This window comes from Tamandua tetradactyla, chromosome 5 (assembly GCF_023851605.1).
Source record: "Tamandua tetradactyla isolate mTamTet1 chromosome 5, mTamTet1.pri, whole genome shotgun sequence".
NCBI lineage: Eukaryota > Metazoa > Chordata > Mammalia > Pilosa > Myrmecophagidae > Tamandua > Tamandua tetradactyla.
Genome location: NC_135331.1, coordinates 120,033,258 through 120,049,707, shown reverse-complemented (window position 1 = coordinate 120,049,707; position 16,450 = coordinate 120,033,258). Strand labels below are relative to the sequence as shown.

General features: G+C 35.1%; 1 protein-coding gene across 1 annotated transcript in view; it reads left to right on the top strand.

Annotated features, from left to right (window-relative positions):
• Window positions 1-16,450, top strand: part of EYS (EGF-like photoreceptor maintenance factor) — a 1,737,133-nt gene that overhangs the window by 1,210,287 nt on the left and 510,396 nt on the right. Inside the window, 1 exon segment of the mRNA XM_077159432.1 lies at window positions 1,095-1,327. Within this exon segment, the coding sequence (XP_077015547.1) occupies window positions 1,095-1,327 (233 nt within the window).

The following is a 16,450-nucleotide window of genomic DNA, read 5'->3' as shown; positions in this document are numbered from 1 at the left end:
TTATTCATTATAATAGGAAAGTCTGCCAAAACCGGGAATTTGTGTGTAGAGGGAATATGGGAAAATGACGATCACTGTACAACCCAGCAAGAGAAACTGCATATAATACAGTAACTATATGTGAGGACATAATAAATATCCTAGCAATGGTAGACATGGCATGTTATGGAGTTTTAGAGATGAGAGAAACATCGATTTCATCTTGGTGGGTCATAGGAAACTGAGAGGTGTATGTGGAAGAAATAATATCGGTGGGTATTTGGCATATGGTTGAAATGTAGATACAAAGAGAGAACACCAATGCATAAAAGGTGGTTTGAGCAAACTTCCAAAATTAGGAAAGCTGGGGGTCTTCAGGGAATGGCTACCTCATTTGGTTTGAGAGAGGTTAATGTGCTTATAAGAGCTCTTGTAGAGTAGTCTGGAAAAACAGATAGGATTCGATCACCAAGGGACTTTGAATGCCAAGGTAAGGAATTTCAGCATATTTCAGAGGGACTATCTTTGTTCATTATCTTTCAGACAAGAAAAAATTAAACTGGCAGCAAAATTTCTGAGAAAAACAGGGAATAGTGTGGGTATTTCTAAGGTATTTCTTGGATGACTCAGTAATGATCTCAAGTCACTTTGAGGCGTAGTTCTATCAATCAACCTAGAAATCACTCACATTCAAGCAATTTTGGCATGAACATATTTGATGGCCTAATTTCCTTGTCTTAGTCTTATATGATTTGAATAGCCAAGGCAGAACTATGACAAACCAAAATTCTAATTCCTTTTCATGAGAGAACTGACTCAGATTTACAAAGGCCTCATCCAGGTTTCCCACCACTGAGGAGAAAGATAGCTTTTCAGAGGTATATAGACTGACTTCAGCTCCCTGAGTTGCCCAGAGTCATATTACGTGGCTCAGACATTTTCAGTGTTTAAAAATACCCCAACTGCAAAACAAACGTGATAATTCTATTTACCCTCAGATAAGCCTTGAATCAATGTTATTTTTATCATCTTTTACATTAAAACAAAATTTACATTGCTTCTATTTAAGTTCCCATTATTCATATTTTGTTTTGTGGTCTGTTTATAAATCGCAGATTCCAAGACTCTCCCTCATCTCCAACAGCCTCCTTCGTTGCTCCTTCTGGTGCGACAGACAGCGGGGATTCCCTGTGGCCCTCCCGGGGCCCCACCCCGGTAGCGCCATCCGCGTGCCGGGACCATGTGTGCCACCACGGAGGCACCTGCCACCCCGCCTTCCTCTCGAGTGGTGCAGATTCATTCCAGTGTGACTGCCCCTTGCATTTCACTGGCCGTCTCTGTGAAAAAGGTAATCAATCTTCATTACTCTTCCACACTTCTTTTCACAAAATTCTCAGGAGGTGAAGGAGACTGTTACATATTGTGAACACACTGATGGATACTAACACAAACAAGAAACATCTGTATAATTTAATTAAAAATGAATTCTGATGGAACACTTTCAGTTCACTATAGTTGAAGGAAACTTAATTTGTTTTTCTTTTTGCATAGGGATTGCCATTCAAAATTATATTTTCAATTACCGAGAAAAATAGGAGTTAAATTCAAATGTAGTGTTATTTATGTAGTTACGTCTTCTAAAATTATGGTGAAACCATCCTTTGTTACCATAGAAACAATTAGTTACTAATGAATATTATTTTATTGCTTTATTACTAATCAAACTACTTTTATATTTCATAAATAGATCCCTCATATTTAAATGACTTTAGCATTGAAGAAGAGTGCAATACGTTTGGATGCTTAAGAATAGGTGTTTAGTATAATGGAGCTATTTATGAATTAAAAAAAAAAAAACATTCCCATAATGTCAGCATCTAATGGGCTCCTGAGAGGTTTTCAGTTAATCAAAACAGTGTTGGGTGACTAGAGCCAAAAACACCCTGGGCGGATTACAAATGTATGAGGTCATGAAGTATCTTAATGCATGTCCCTTCACAGAGAGTTGAAAAGTGTCCTATTTGTCTATGTAAAATTAATCACTGGTTCTAAATTAGGGAGGTGGGATGGAGATAACCTACTGATAATGATTCACATTGAAGAGAGCACAATTTTCATTATTTACCCAAGATTATATTAAATGACTTCCCCTTTTAATGACAAAATTTGGGACCTCTTAAACCTAATTTGAAGGGACATATATGTTATTCGATTCTTTGTTCCAAATGACATTGTGTGACTGCTGTGACTGTTTTAATATTCAGCCAGGTAAGTGATCAAATATAGTAAAATGCACAGAAATGAAAGTATGGTCTATTTTCATGTTCACTGTAAAACATCATGGAATGTTCTTTAAGTCTAGTTTTAATTACAAAATGCTTTTGGAGACATCACTATGGCTTAACTACTGGAGGAATATTTCATGTGTCTGTAAAATATCATGAGGTTTTTCTCTTCTCCTATACATTTATATAAATCAAATATACATTTGGGACCATTTATATTATCTCTGCAAGTATAGCCCTAAAGAGAAAATTTGGGTTGCAAGTCTCCTTCAGATCCACCCGTAGCCATTTAAAACTCTAAGAGTAGTATGTTTGCAGAGAGGATGTTTTTCTATCTTTAAGTTCATGCTAGGTGGGTCTTAGAAGAGTACCTCCCCTATCCCTCTAAAAACATACTTTGATGTTTAATTTTTTTTTATTAAACATTTTAACATTTGGTTAAAAATTTAATGACTGTGGTGAAATTGATGTAAAAGGAGGATTCCTTAGTTAGCAAGTTTATCTCCTTGTCAGCCACACTACTGGGCTGAGAATGACCCTCTAAATCATTGCTCCTCTCCAAGAGTCCCCAATTGTTCTTTCTTTATCTCCTTGCCCAGAGGCTTTAACATTTCATATAGGGGCCTAAGCCTTCCTCCAAGAAAAAGAAATAGAGGTTTATTTTGAATTAACCTTCCAAGGCTTGTCTGAGGTTTGACTATATTTGGTGTTTTTAGTTGGTGGAATGTAGGCAATTCACCTGAGGAATAGAATAGAGAATTTTTGCCCTGTTTTTGTTACTGAACCTAGTTTATGTTTTCCAATATTACCAATCACTTCCTACCATCTATATTTTAGTGATTTTTCTTGTTGAATTTATTTTTTTAAATAATTTTTAAAGCTAAAACATTGGAGGGCACTGCTGTGCTATATACCACGTAATCCACTATAGAATCTTTTTTAGAATGTATAATAATCAGAAATTAAAGTGAAGAAATAATTATTGCCAATTAAGGAATTAAGCTTTAAAGAAACTTTTAATCAGTATTGAGGAATATGATATATTGAACAAAATTTGTGCAGAAGTACTGTTTTTAAGATTCTCTTAATCACACTTTGTTGTTGTGGCTTCCTTTTATGTGAAATGATTCAGGTTAGAGCCTGATGTGATGTGAGTTTTCCCAATCGGGAATATTATTTCTAAATGTCAAATGAAAGAATTGTTTTTTGAGCATCTACCACCTAAATAGGATAAAGTATCTTTCCTCTTTCAGCTATAAAAAAATCAAGAGCAAATTTGTGTTTTTGCTCTAAATATGATTTGGAATGCTATGTATGCATCTTGGACTCCAGACTGACAGATAGTAACTACTGCCTAATGCCCAGGATTCAAAAACTTGATTCTATAATGTGACTTTCTTATAGCATGATCCAGGTAAGCCAAGTGCCACAGTTTTTAAGTATAGATTTCAATAAACAGGATCGTATGCCGATTTCAAAGTGCCTCAACTGCTTGGTACAAACCTGGCTTTAGAAAAATAGTCCCTAAATCTTTTGTCTCTATAGATCTTTTCTTTTTTATTATTTCTTAGGCATTTTCTCAGTATTATAACATTAAAGATTTACATATAGATTGCTATGAAAATAATTCCTTAAATGAGTCCTTTATTGAGTAAAATCAAAACCTAAGATCATGAACTTCTATTTCAGAACTGGAAATTTACATAATATCATTGTTCAGAATTGTGATTTGCCAGACACCACACTGAGTGCTTCATACATCTTTTTTCACTTACCCCTCTGAATATCCTTGCTAAAATAAGCCCTCTGAATTAGAGGGCCTGAATTACCCCCTTCAACAAATGAGAAATTGGAGCCTAGAGTTGTTTAGTTACTCGCTCAGGTCACACAGTTTGTACATGGTGATGAGGTTAGCAACCATCTGGGCTGACTCTAGACTCAACATTTATCCATTATGTTGTATCGCCGCAATAGTTAGAAATTCAAATTTAATGTGATAGCATGACATGAATTTCTAAATTGTTCCATTATTTTATATTTTTATTAAAGTCGTCTTTACTTCAGGAAGTAAGGAAAATTTCTTTAAAAACTAACATTTCAGAAAATCAGGAAACCAAAGAAGTTAATGTTGATCTAATATATTTTTAATGAAGGAGGTAATATCATGTTCCACCTAAAATTAAACTGGAAGGCATATAAGATGACCCAAAAAGAATTGTACCTGAACAGTAGTATTTTCACATAATGATTTCAGTTTAAACTAAAATATAGGAAGATTTTTAAAGATTTGCATTTCAGACAAAAATCCAGATATAATTCATGAAAGAACATGACTCTCAGGGTAAAAAAAAGTTGCATAAGCAGCCAGACGTAAAGATATATTGGAAATGTAGTTTTCCTCATAAGTCTCGTTCTTTCTAACGTAGTTAATATTCCTAACATATGAGAGAATGTGCAATTACTTTATTTTAGTGACTTTGATGTTTCATAGAAAAATGGAGGTATAAATTAAAATATAGGCCTTAACTAAAATAGAACTAGGTTCAGTAATACAGAAATAGGGATTTTTAAGGTTTTAGGACTCTGTAATGGGTCACTCATACACATATTACCTATCTTCTTGGTATTTCATCATATATTCTACCTTATCAAATCATCTATATCCAATCACCTAATAACATTAACTTATAGAATCAGATTGATTTAATAATACATTCTTCTTTTATTGACATGCCATCTTAATTCATATTAGCTAAACTTTGCTGCCTTCTCTATCATAATAATCTTTCATCTCACCAGGGAAAGCAGAGGAGCCGATACTCTTGCTTTGTTTCAGATGGCTACATACAGGCAGATGGCTGTCTCCTACTGTAAAGTTCAGAATGACAGATTTAGAATATCAGAGCCTTGTGCTGTGGGAAAGCGTATGCCTCTGACTATTAATTATAGGATTAACATTTTTAAACAGTCCCGTACTTTTTAGTCTTCTATAAAACAGTTTTATAAGTTGTACAATAAAAGAGCATTTAAATGCCATACATTAAAACCAAGAAATCTTTTGGTTTATTTGACATCCTGACTGTGTATATTCCATATATACTTAAAGGTCAGCTGTACTGAGTAAATTGCAAACCTAGAAATAAAAAAGGGGAGGTTTTATTAGATATTTTGTCTTGTTAAAAAAAATGTTTAAAAGACTTGCTTTGATGATTACCTTTGTTTTCACCATAACTAATATGTATTTTAAGGGTCTATTAGAGTTGTGTGAATTTTTTTATTAACTTTAGATTAGGTGGTTAAATGTCAGACTTTCCAGAGCCAAGAAGACAGAGAAACAGAACATTAGTCAGGTTCTTAAAACTGATTTATCTCCTCTCCTGATAACTGATGGACTGCATCATCAGAGAGGACCAAGAAACGAGTGTCTGCCTTTACTGCCCATGTCTGAAAATCTTTCAAGTCAGAGAACAATGCTCACATTTATTAGTAAATGACTATGGCTGAAATATTAAGATATTACATTGAAAACAGTGGAAATTGAAGTCAAGCACAAAGGCTGGGGGGAGATGAGCTTATTTACCATTAAAGACAGAGAATTTTATTCTGACAGCAGGGCTGGAGGGCTCCAATCTTCTCTCCCCATCTCCACTATAAGCTGCTCCATTCTCCAACAGGAAACATTGTACTCAATCGATAAAGACAGCTGCTTTCCATTCCTGGTACTTGTAACTACCTAGAAACTAGATGCCCATAAATCCCTCTGTTTATATTGATAATAATGCAGAAATTTCCACATAATATATCCTTACCCATCAAAAAAGAAGGATGACATCTTATTTTTCTCCCATATTGCCTAAATTGTCATCCTTTTACTCACCAATAATTCAATTCATTTAATTAGATAAACATTAGTTGAACAGTTAATATGTATAACACTTGGACTTGGTCATTAGAGGTGGCCCTAAGATGAATAATACACTTTCTTGTCCTGCAAAGCTTTCTAATAGTTGTCAGCTGACTGCGGATACAAGGAACAGAAGACAATTGTAACATAAAGTTAGCTGACGTCTTCCACTTGCTTTTTTAAAACCACAGAAACTCAGCCCAACATTCCCTCCCCTCACCATCCCAAGTGTCTTACTTAGGTTCTGTATTATTTTTTTCTTGCTGGTGTAACTATCACAAGCATAGCAGCTTAAACAATATTAATTTATCTTACAGTTTGTTAGGTCAGAAGGCTGACACAGTTTCATTGGGTTAAAATAAAAATACCATCATAGTTGCATTTCTTTCTGGAGGCTGTAGGTGAGAATGTATTTCCTTGCCTCTTCCAGCTTCTAGAAGCTGCCTTGGCTCATGGCTTCCTTCATCTATCTTCAAAGCAAACAGAAACAATATTTCTTCTCACATAGTATCACTCTGACCTACTCTTCCATCTCCCTGTTCCTCATTTAAGGGCCTTGGTGATTACTTTGCACCCACCTGAACAATCTAGGGTACTCTCCCTACTTTAGGATCAACCAATTAGCAACTGTAATTCCACTAGCCACATTAACTCACCTTGCCATGTAAGATAGCATATTCACGAGTTCCAGAGATAAGAATATGGACATCTTTAGGAGGCCATTATTCTGCCTACTATGAAAGCTCTGGTCATTTTTCAAGGGACTCATATGCTCATATAATAAAATAAGAAAGTTATTGGATGGGTATATGGTGCTCATAGAATTAAGGGAAGCAAATGGATCAATTTGGAAAATGAGCTCTGAAGGAGGCTTTAGAGGTACAGATGATGAGAACCACAGTGAAGCTTGCCCAGGAACCACTGGTCCACCCACCACGATCATTGAACACAAGCTCAAATTGTCCCCATATTCTGGGTCACTTGCTCAAGTTCCAGAGTCCCCCAAAACACTGAAATTATGTAATTGGCAAAACTTCAACCATAGGTTTACCCATTGTTTTTGCAGGAGAGGAAGAAGAGGTACAAGAGTGGGACACATTTTACCTTACTTAGTCTTCTAAAATAGTAATGAGTCCATACAATTCACCAAAATCTCCACAATGGGGTTTTCTTTTTTTTTTTTTTTTTTTTTTTTTTTTATTAACTAAAAAAAGAATTAACAAAACAATTAGAAATCATTCCAATCTACATGTACAATCAGTAATTCTTAATAACATCACATAGTTGCATATTCATCATTTCTTAGTACATTTGCATCAATTTAGAAAAAGAAATAAAAAGACAACAGAATAAGAATTAAAACAATAATAGAAAGAAAAAAAAACAAAAACAAAAAACCTATACCTCACATGCAGCTTCATTCAGTGTTTTAACATAATTGCATTACAATTGGGTAGTATTGTGCTGTCCATTTCTGAGTTTTTATATCCAGTCCCGTTGTACAGTCTGTATCCCTTCATCTCCAATTATCCCTTCTCTCTTTTTTTTTTTTTAATTAACGGAAAAAAAGAAATTAACCCAACATTTAGAGATCATACCATTCTACACATGCAATCATTAATTCTTAACATCATCACATAGATGCATGATCATCATTTCTTAGTACATTTGCATTGGTTTAGAAGAACTAGCAACATAACCGAAAAAGATATAGAATGTTAATATAGAGAAAAAAATAAAAGTAATAATAGTAAAATCAAAACAAAACAACACAAAACAAAACAAAAACCTATAGCTCAGATGCAGCTTCATTCAGTGTTTTAACATGATTACTTTACAATTAGGTATTATTGTGCTGTCCATTTTTGAGTTTTTGTATCTAGTCCTGTTGCACAGTCTGTATCCCTTCAGCTTCAATTACCCATTGTCTTACCCTGTTTCTAACTCCTGCTGAACTCTGTTACCAATGACATATTTCAAGTTTATTCTCGAATGTCCGTTCACATCAGTGGGACCATACAGTATTTGTCCTTTAGTTTTTGGCTGGATTCACTCAGCATAATATTCTCTAGGTCCATCCATGTTATTACATGGTTCATAAGTTTATCTTGTCTTAAAGCTGCATAATATTCCATCGTATGTATATACCACAGTTTGTTTAGCCACTCTTCTGTTGATGGAGATTTTGGCTGTTTCCATCTCTTTGCAATTGTAAATAATGCTGCTATAAACATTGGTGTGCAAATGTCTGTTTGTGTCTTTGCCCTTAAGTCCTTTGAGTAGATACCTAGCAATGGTATTGCTGGGTCGTATGGCAATTCTATATTCAGCTTTTTGAGGAACCGCCAAACTGCCTTCCACAGTGGTTGCACCCTTTGACATTCCCACCAACAGTGGATAAGTGTGCCTCTTTCTCCGCATCCTCTCCAGCACTTGTCATTTTCTGTTTTGTTGATAATGGCCATTCTGGTGGGTGTGAGATGATATCTCATTGTGGTTTTGATTTGCATTTCTCTAATGGCCAGGGACATTGAACATCTCTTCATGTGCCTCTTGGCCATCCGTATTTCCTCACAATGGGGTTTTCTTGATATCTACAGCAAACATAATCATTCACACAAGGCTTTTACAAAATGTTTGCATACAAAGGCATGACTGCTCACACACACACACACACACACACACACCTTAAAATTGAATAATAGTCCTTTCCTTAAAAGTGCTGTATCTATTTCTTCATCTACTTAGGGATCCCCTCCTTTCTTCTTATCACTCTTCTGGTCTCTGATTTTCATTGAATTCTTGACTTTTTAAATTTATTTATATCTCAAAGTAGTTTAGTAAAATCTTCTGTTGCCTTTCCTCCGCTAACATACCATGCAACAGCTTATCAAAATATTTTTGTAAATCAAGATTGTTTCCTTCTTAAATCCAATTGAGATAGTCAGGAAAAAATAGTTGGTGGGAAAAGTAATATCTGAGACGGTATTAAATGATGAGTCAGAGGGACTAGAATGAACAGATATATGAAGGGGAAAGAGTACTTTGGCTTGGGAGGGGAATAAATGTGGGATAGTCTCAGAAGTAAAGCTGGAAATACAGATGAGATATACTTGAGAGAGCCCTATTGACAGATTAAAAATGCTAAATTCATTAGCAATGGTTTTCAGTCAGGCAAAAGATGTAAAGATCAGAGCTGTGCTTCATAATGATGAATCTGAGAGTAGAAAATAGAAAAGATTACAGTGGGGAGGAGGATGATCTAGAGAGAACCATTAGAAAGTAATTACAACAGATGAGAAAACAGTGTAAGACTCTTTTAAACCTAATGTTTCCTCAGAATTGGGAAGTATAGCAAATATCTATGTTCTCTGTACAGAAATATAGTTTAGCTTTTTATTTTTTTGTATGCTGTATGGCGGAGTCACATTTCATTCTTTTTCCATCTGAATATCCCGTTACTGCAGCACCATTTGTTGAATTTTTTTATTGTTGTTTGTTTGTTTTTGTTGGTTTCTTTTGTCTTTTTATCTTGGGAAGTGCACAGACCAGAAACTGAACTCAGGTCTCCCGCATGGCAGGCGAGAATTCTACCACTGAACTACACTCGCACCCACTAGTAAAGCTTTTTTAACAAAAATTTACAAGGTTTAATCAAGTTTATATTTTTCAGCATATTATTTTGTGATGAAGGAGAAGTGCTGTATGAAATGTGGTTATAAAATGCAAGTCACACTAAAGACCCCTTTTTCCCTTTTCTTGCATCATCTTCTATCTCCTTTATCTACAGTAGAATCATTCATAATAAAATATCACCAGCACAAATATTATAGATAATAAAGCAAAAGATGTGAATCTGTTGTCCAAGAAGTTACTATCAAAGCAAGAATGATCCACTATCTAAACATTTATGAGTGCATGTACATGTGCATACTGGAAAGTATAATTTACCTTATCTTTCTTACTTCAAAACTAAATTCCTCAGGAATGGGAATTCATTACATTATATGTGTGTATCTAATAGATCTATTATACACAAAATCACATGCATATATAAGCTAAGAAAATTTAAAACATGAAAATATTATTAAAACGTTTGTCTACAGACTTTTGTAGGCCTATCAAAATCATTTACTTTTGGAATACACCTTAAAATTAAATTAGTAAAACTGATACTTTTCAAGTGTGGAAATAAAGTCTAAGACAAGTATAGAGCCTCACCCAAACTACTAGTTAATGACAAATCTAGAATTAGATCACAATGTCTTCATCCCAAACCTAATATTTTATCTGCTATAGTCTATGTCCTCCAAAGTTTTTCAATTGTAGATTCCAAGTTGAATTGTAAGAAAAATATATTCAATTGCATGTACTTGAGTTGAACAACTGTATAAGGTTAAATAAAATAAGATGACAATAACCTCAGTACTATCAAATCTCCTTTCTCTCTTTCCTCCCTGCACCCCCCCCCCACAAATTTTCTTTTGAAAGATGATAAATAGATTTGACTATAGGCATGTAAGCATGACAGTTAATGAATTATTAATGGTCCTTTTCATTGATAGGCATGTTTCAATTGTATTTTTCCTAAAATAAATTTGTTTATGATAATAGAAGAAAGTTAATTAGAATTCCTTCTACTACTGACTATGAACTCACATGCCTGATTATAAGATTGAAACAGAGGTAATAATTAGAAAACAGCTATTACATAGTGATTATAAAATACTACATTTTTAATGGTTCTATAGAAGCACTATCCAGTAGAAATATAAAAAATAAGGCATACATACGGTTTTTAAATTTTCTCATAATTTCTCAGAAATTAATAATAAAATATTTTATTTAATGTATTCATATATTATAATACCCAAATATTATCATTTTTACAATATAAAATACATATGGCATACTTTCTTTCTTCATTATAAGTCTTTGCAATCTGACACATACTCTAAACTTATTGACCTTTCTAATTCAAACTGGCCACATTTCAAGTGCTTAATATCCACATGTAGCTGATGGCAACTATATTGGACTGTACCATTCCATAGACCTAAGGGAAAATGGGTAAATAAGTTGTAAGAGTGTCACTTGTACAAAAGTATTGAGATGGGGAATAGACAAAGAGACTTTCTCACCTAAAGTTTTCATAAGAGTAGAAAGTGAGAAGATGGAAGCAGCTGAACTTATTAAAACTCTCAGACAAGAGATTGAATTCTACTATTCATTAAAATAGTAAGCATTTAATTGTAAGCATTAAAAACTCATTTATTTTACAAACCCATTGATCTGTCTTTTCTTAAACATTAGTGCCTATGAATGATCTGTCTACTCTAGATGAAACGATACAACCTAATTCTGCAGCTTTAAAAATGTCATCTAAATGTTGACTATTGTCAGATTTATGTATCCAGTCCTGACTTCTTGTTGCCTATCAGACATACACATGATACTTATGTATTAAACAAGGACCTTCATGCAAAAATGGGCCATGGTTCTTCTCTAGGAATCCTGTCTCAGTCTTTCATTAGTGCATTATTCTTTTATAAGTTAAGTTGAATGGAGTCATTCATTTATATCTCTACCAAGATTTCATTGTATACTTACTATGTGTTAGCACCCCCTTGAACACTGGTCATATGTTGATGGATCAAATGAACATGCTTCCTGCCCTTTGTCATTTCCAAGTGGTATAAGCCAATAAAAATATAAGTACTCAAATACATAATTCAAACTGGTATGCAAATTTTGAAATAAACAGGGTGTATGATAAAGATCAGAGTGGGTACACTAATAGTGAGCAGACAGCTATTTAGAAATCCACTCTGAGGAAATGCCATATAAGCCAAAACTTATGAAATAAGAAGATGCCAGCCTTTGGAAAAGAGAGGGGTGCTGTTCCAGGCAGAGAGAACAGCGTGCTATCATGAACATGAATATGCAAGAGTGGCTTTTACGAGTTCCTTTTTTAAGAGAAAACTTTCAGTACCAATAAATGTCTTAGACTAAAGATGGGATTAAGACAAGTAAATGAAAAGAAAAAGCAATTCCTTTAATTTCATTCATTTATTCATTTAAAAATTCTAAGGAGCTCATTGTTCCTATTTCAAGAAATATAGTGAAGTTTTATGACCAACTCCGAAATACAGTGGCTATTTTTTTTCCCATTTTGCAGTACATAGTCTTTCAAGACAATGCTAAGCTTTTGAGAATAGAGTACTAGTTACTAGGGTTTGTTGAATTCTACCTTCATATAATTTACCATTTTAGCATTTTAAATAATGGTAAGGGAGCCATATTGATACATTTACATTATAATATTTACATAAAATCGCAAAGTTTTGACCTATTTTTCTGGTTAGCTAGAAGTATTTAGTGCGAAAAAATAATGAGTAAACTTGGGTGATATGAGATCAGGCCAACAATAAAAACAAAGGCTAATGTTAATCTGCCCTGAAATGTTTTTATTTGATGTCAGACAAATGGACTATAATGATCACAGCTAACTAAGGGCATCACATGTGTCCTCTGGGAAACTGATTTTCAGATAAGTATTTTTCTTAACATGCACTATTCCTTTGATAGTAAAAATTAATAGAACTAATATTTAAGAGGTTATAGGTCCTCATTTATAATACAATTTTATATGAGGTTGAGAACCACCTGCTCGAAATGATTTATTCTCTGAGATGTCTATCTTTGAAATATTACATTGATTTCAATTGTTTGAATCTGTTTTATGGATGTCTCCTTATTCTGCATCCTAGAATCATAGATATGGATCTGAATAAATATGAATAGTTATGAATAGATATGGAAATTTAAACCAGGCCTCATATGTATGTCACCTTTGCCTACAGTTCCCATTGCTGCCAGTAGATTAAAAGTGAGAGGTGGATGCTTTGTATATTCTCAATATTTCTGTAAAATAGCATCAGGTGTAGTAAGAGATAAGATATAAAACCACAGCTAAGTATTATTACTCTACATGTGATATACACTGTGCTAAGTTATTTATTTTCATGCATTTTCTCTTTCAGTTCTCATACCAACCCAGTGAATAAGATAACACTTTATTAGTCAAAGTTCTTTTCATTTTCACAGTACAAAAAACAACTCAGTAAATAATTTTCTTAGCATTTACTGAATCCTTAATATGTGTTAGGCAATGTCTTCAATCTTTATCTATAGTGACTAACAACCCTCATTCAATCCAAGGAAATAAATATTATTAATATCCCCTTAATTCAAGAGAGAAAATTGAAGCAAAGACTTTAAATAATTTGTCCATGGTTAGCCAGCAAGTTCTAGAATTGGGATTTGAATTCAAGCCCTTGATTCTTTTGTCTATCTGACCAATTTAACTGAAGCAAAATTAGAAAAAATATATTATAAAAATATAATAGTGGCATCTCATGGAACCCCAGAATGGGAGCACAAAAGGGCCTCCAGAAAAGAAGAAAAACCAGGGAATAAGAAGAAGTTTGATCGTTTCTTTATGGAAGCCATGTTCATTCTTCTCATCAACTCCCGACTGACAAAGCCTTTTGAGTCAACACTGGAGAGTCCTTCTTCCATCTTTCTTGTATCAACTAGAGGAAGAGGTGCTGACTGCCCAGCTTGGTTAAGGTGACCACTCCAATCACCCTGGCCCAGAGGTAACTCTTCTAGCCTGGTTTCCTGAGAGGAGTAACTCTGTGATCCGTCCTGTGGGACACTGGGACTTGGACACTGCAGCCCAAGAAGGAGAAACTATGATGGACTGTGAATATGCAACAAAGTGTGTGAACTACAACTATTTACATCCCCATTCTACAGATGAAGAAACTGAGGTACAGAGAAAATAATTTGCCAGAGTCGTGTAGTTATTGGCAAAGTCATAACTCAACCAAGTGTGTTTTCAGCCACTGTATTTTTCTGTAAAATGTCTCCCTTTAAGAAAAAGAGTATGAACATTGAGACTATGCCATCAGGATTGATATAGTAATGCATTTAGTTTCTCAAATGGCCGACTTGGTGGATTACACTCAAAACTCGTTTTTTTTCTCCAAGTACTATCTAATATGCTTCAGATATATTCTATCAGAATTTTCTTCCCCTTGTTTTGTGGCATCCTGGGTACATTCCATGGCTTCCAGATCACCTTCATAAATTAAAACATCCAATCCAATTTAAAACCTAACTCCCAGTCTCAATTTTAAACAGCCCACCCTTTCCTGCCCCCACCTTTTCTACCTAATCTCCATTACTAGAGTCTCCAGGGCCAGGACAGGGGTAGTAGGAATCACACTCAAATGGTAGGAATCAAAGCTCTTTTATTCCTTTGCAGGCACTCACTGTAATTTTGTCTGGGCAGAAATACCTTCTGTACTGCATGTGCATCACTGGCTTGTTAACTATTCACCACAACTTCCCCTGTTGTAGCTTGTGCTTTCTGAGATTGTCTCTTGAAAATTTCCTTCAGCAACTGTCAGGAGTAGTCTGTGTCTGACCACTTTTGGCTGGTGCAGTCCCTGACCCACTAGATACATTCTTGTAGAAGGACCTTTCTAGATGATTTGAGTCTATCTACCTTCCTTATCATCAGCTGGATCTCAGAATATCTCAAGCATTACTTCTCTGCCAGATTAACTCATGGGTGAATCCTCCCTCTTCTCACTACCATTTCAGGCTGTTCCAGTCAATTGACTACCCTTAGGATTCCCTCAGTAAGAGACAGTCCCCAGTGTACATTCCCTACCTCTCAAATCTAGGAACACAAGGCAAATTCTCCCAAGAACTCCCCTGGAAAGTTCCTAGAAATTGTTTCAGTTCTCCTAGCATGTATTCAGGTATCCCCAATTTCTGAGTGGTATTTTTTGGGATTTCTTCACTTTGTTTGGGGTGGAGGCAAGAAATACCACAGTCCTTACTACTCCTTTAAATCTCTAGCTTTCTCTTAAATACATGTTGAAGGTCATGGTTGCTAGAAAAATTGGGCTCCTCTTAGCACATCCTCTAAATATATCTAATACCTCTCTTTAGATGATGTGGTATTATAACCTATTGTCTTCAGCTCAGAGACTTAAATAAACACTGAGAAAACAGGAGAAGTTGTCTTATACATGCTATTACATAACATAAAGCTAGAATACATTTTATTGAGATGGAAATGAATTAAATGCCTAGGAATAGCGGTATTCCTTCCTGTAGTTCTTTTCAAATATTTGCACTGACACATTCTTAACAGCAGAGGAAATTCAGCTATACCCAAAGGGGTTCTAAAGGCAAAGCTTGATTCCGAAACTCTAGAATCTCTTGATTTTTTCATCTTAAAAGTCGCATGCACTTTAGATTGTACAACATATGTAATGCAAGCATGCAATGTGTATTTGTCCTGTGCCTATGTGCAAATCTGACATGCTAATGCAGATTCCTGGAGACACACCAATTTGAGAAGCACAAGTTTACTGGAAAAAACAGTGGGCTGGGATTGAGAAGATAGAGAATTCAGTTCCCGAATTAATTATGTAGCCTTAGGAAAATCAGGACTGGCCAGAAGTCTTAGGGGTTCCTTGGATTTTCCATCACATGGAGATGCTCCTGGTAGCACTTTCTCCAAGGTCTTCATGGCTCTGTTGATTTCTGCCTTCTGGTTGCTCCATGTCTTCTCCTTCTGAGTCCAATTTCCTTTGCTTGTAAGAGTTTCAGCAATGTTGGATTAAGGCCAATCCTTATCCACTTTGGGCATAATTTAACTAATAACCATTTACAGATGGGTTCATACACTCAGGACCAGAGGATGAAATCTGAACATGACTTTTATGGGGAATATAATTCAATCCCCACAGTACATCCTCTGGACCCCAAAAGGGCAATGTCTTCCCTTATGTCAAATATGTCCATTCCATCACTATTTCCCAAAAGCCTTGATTCATTTCTATAACAATGCTTAGGGCAAAGCTTGATAAAATTACTTATGGATGTGGTCTGGTCTGTTACAAAATTCCTCTGTCTGTGGCCCTGTGAAACCCACAAAACAAGTTACCTCTTTTTCAACACACAATGGTGGGATAGGCATAGGATAATCACTCCCATTTCAGAAAGGAAAAATTGGAAAAGAAAAATAATCGAGGGTCATGGTTTATCCCAAACATGTCTGAAACTCAGCAGAGAAAACTATTAGATTTCAAGGTCATTAGAGTCATTAGCCCATGGAGAATGCTGACCTGCAGATTCCTACTCCCCTAACTCCACTTTCTCCCCTGACCCCCAGTGGCTTGGGAAGTGTTTGTGTGCT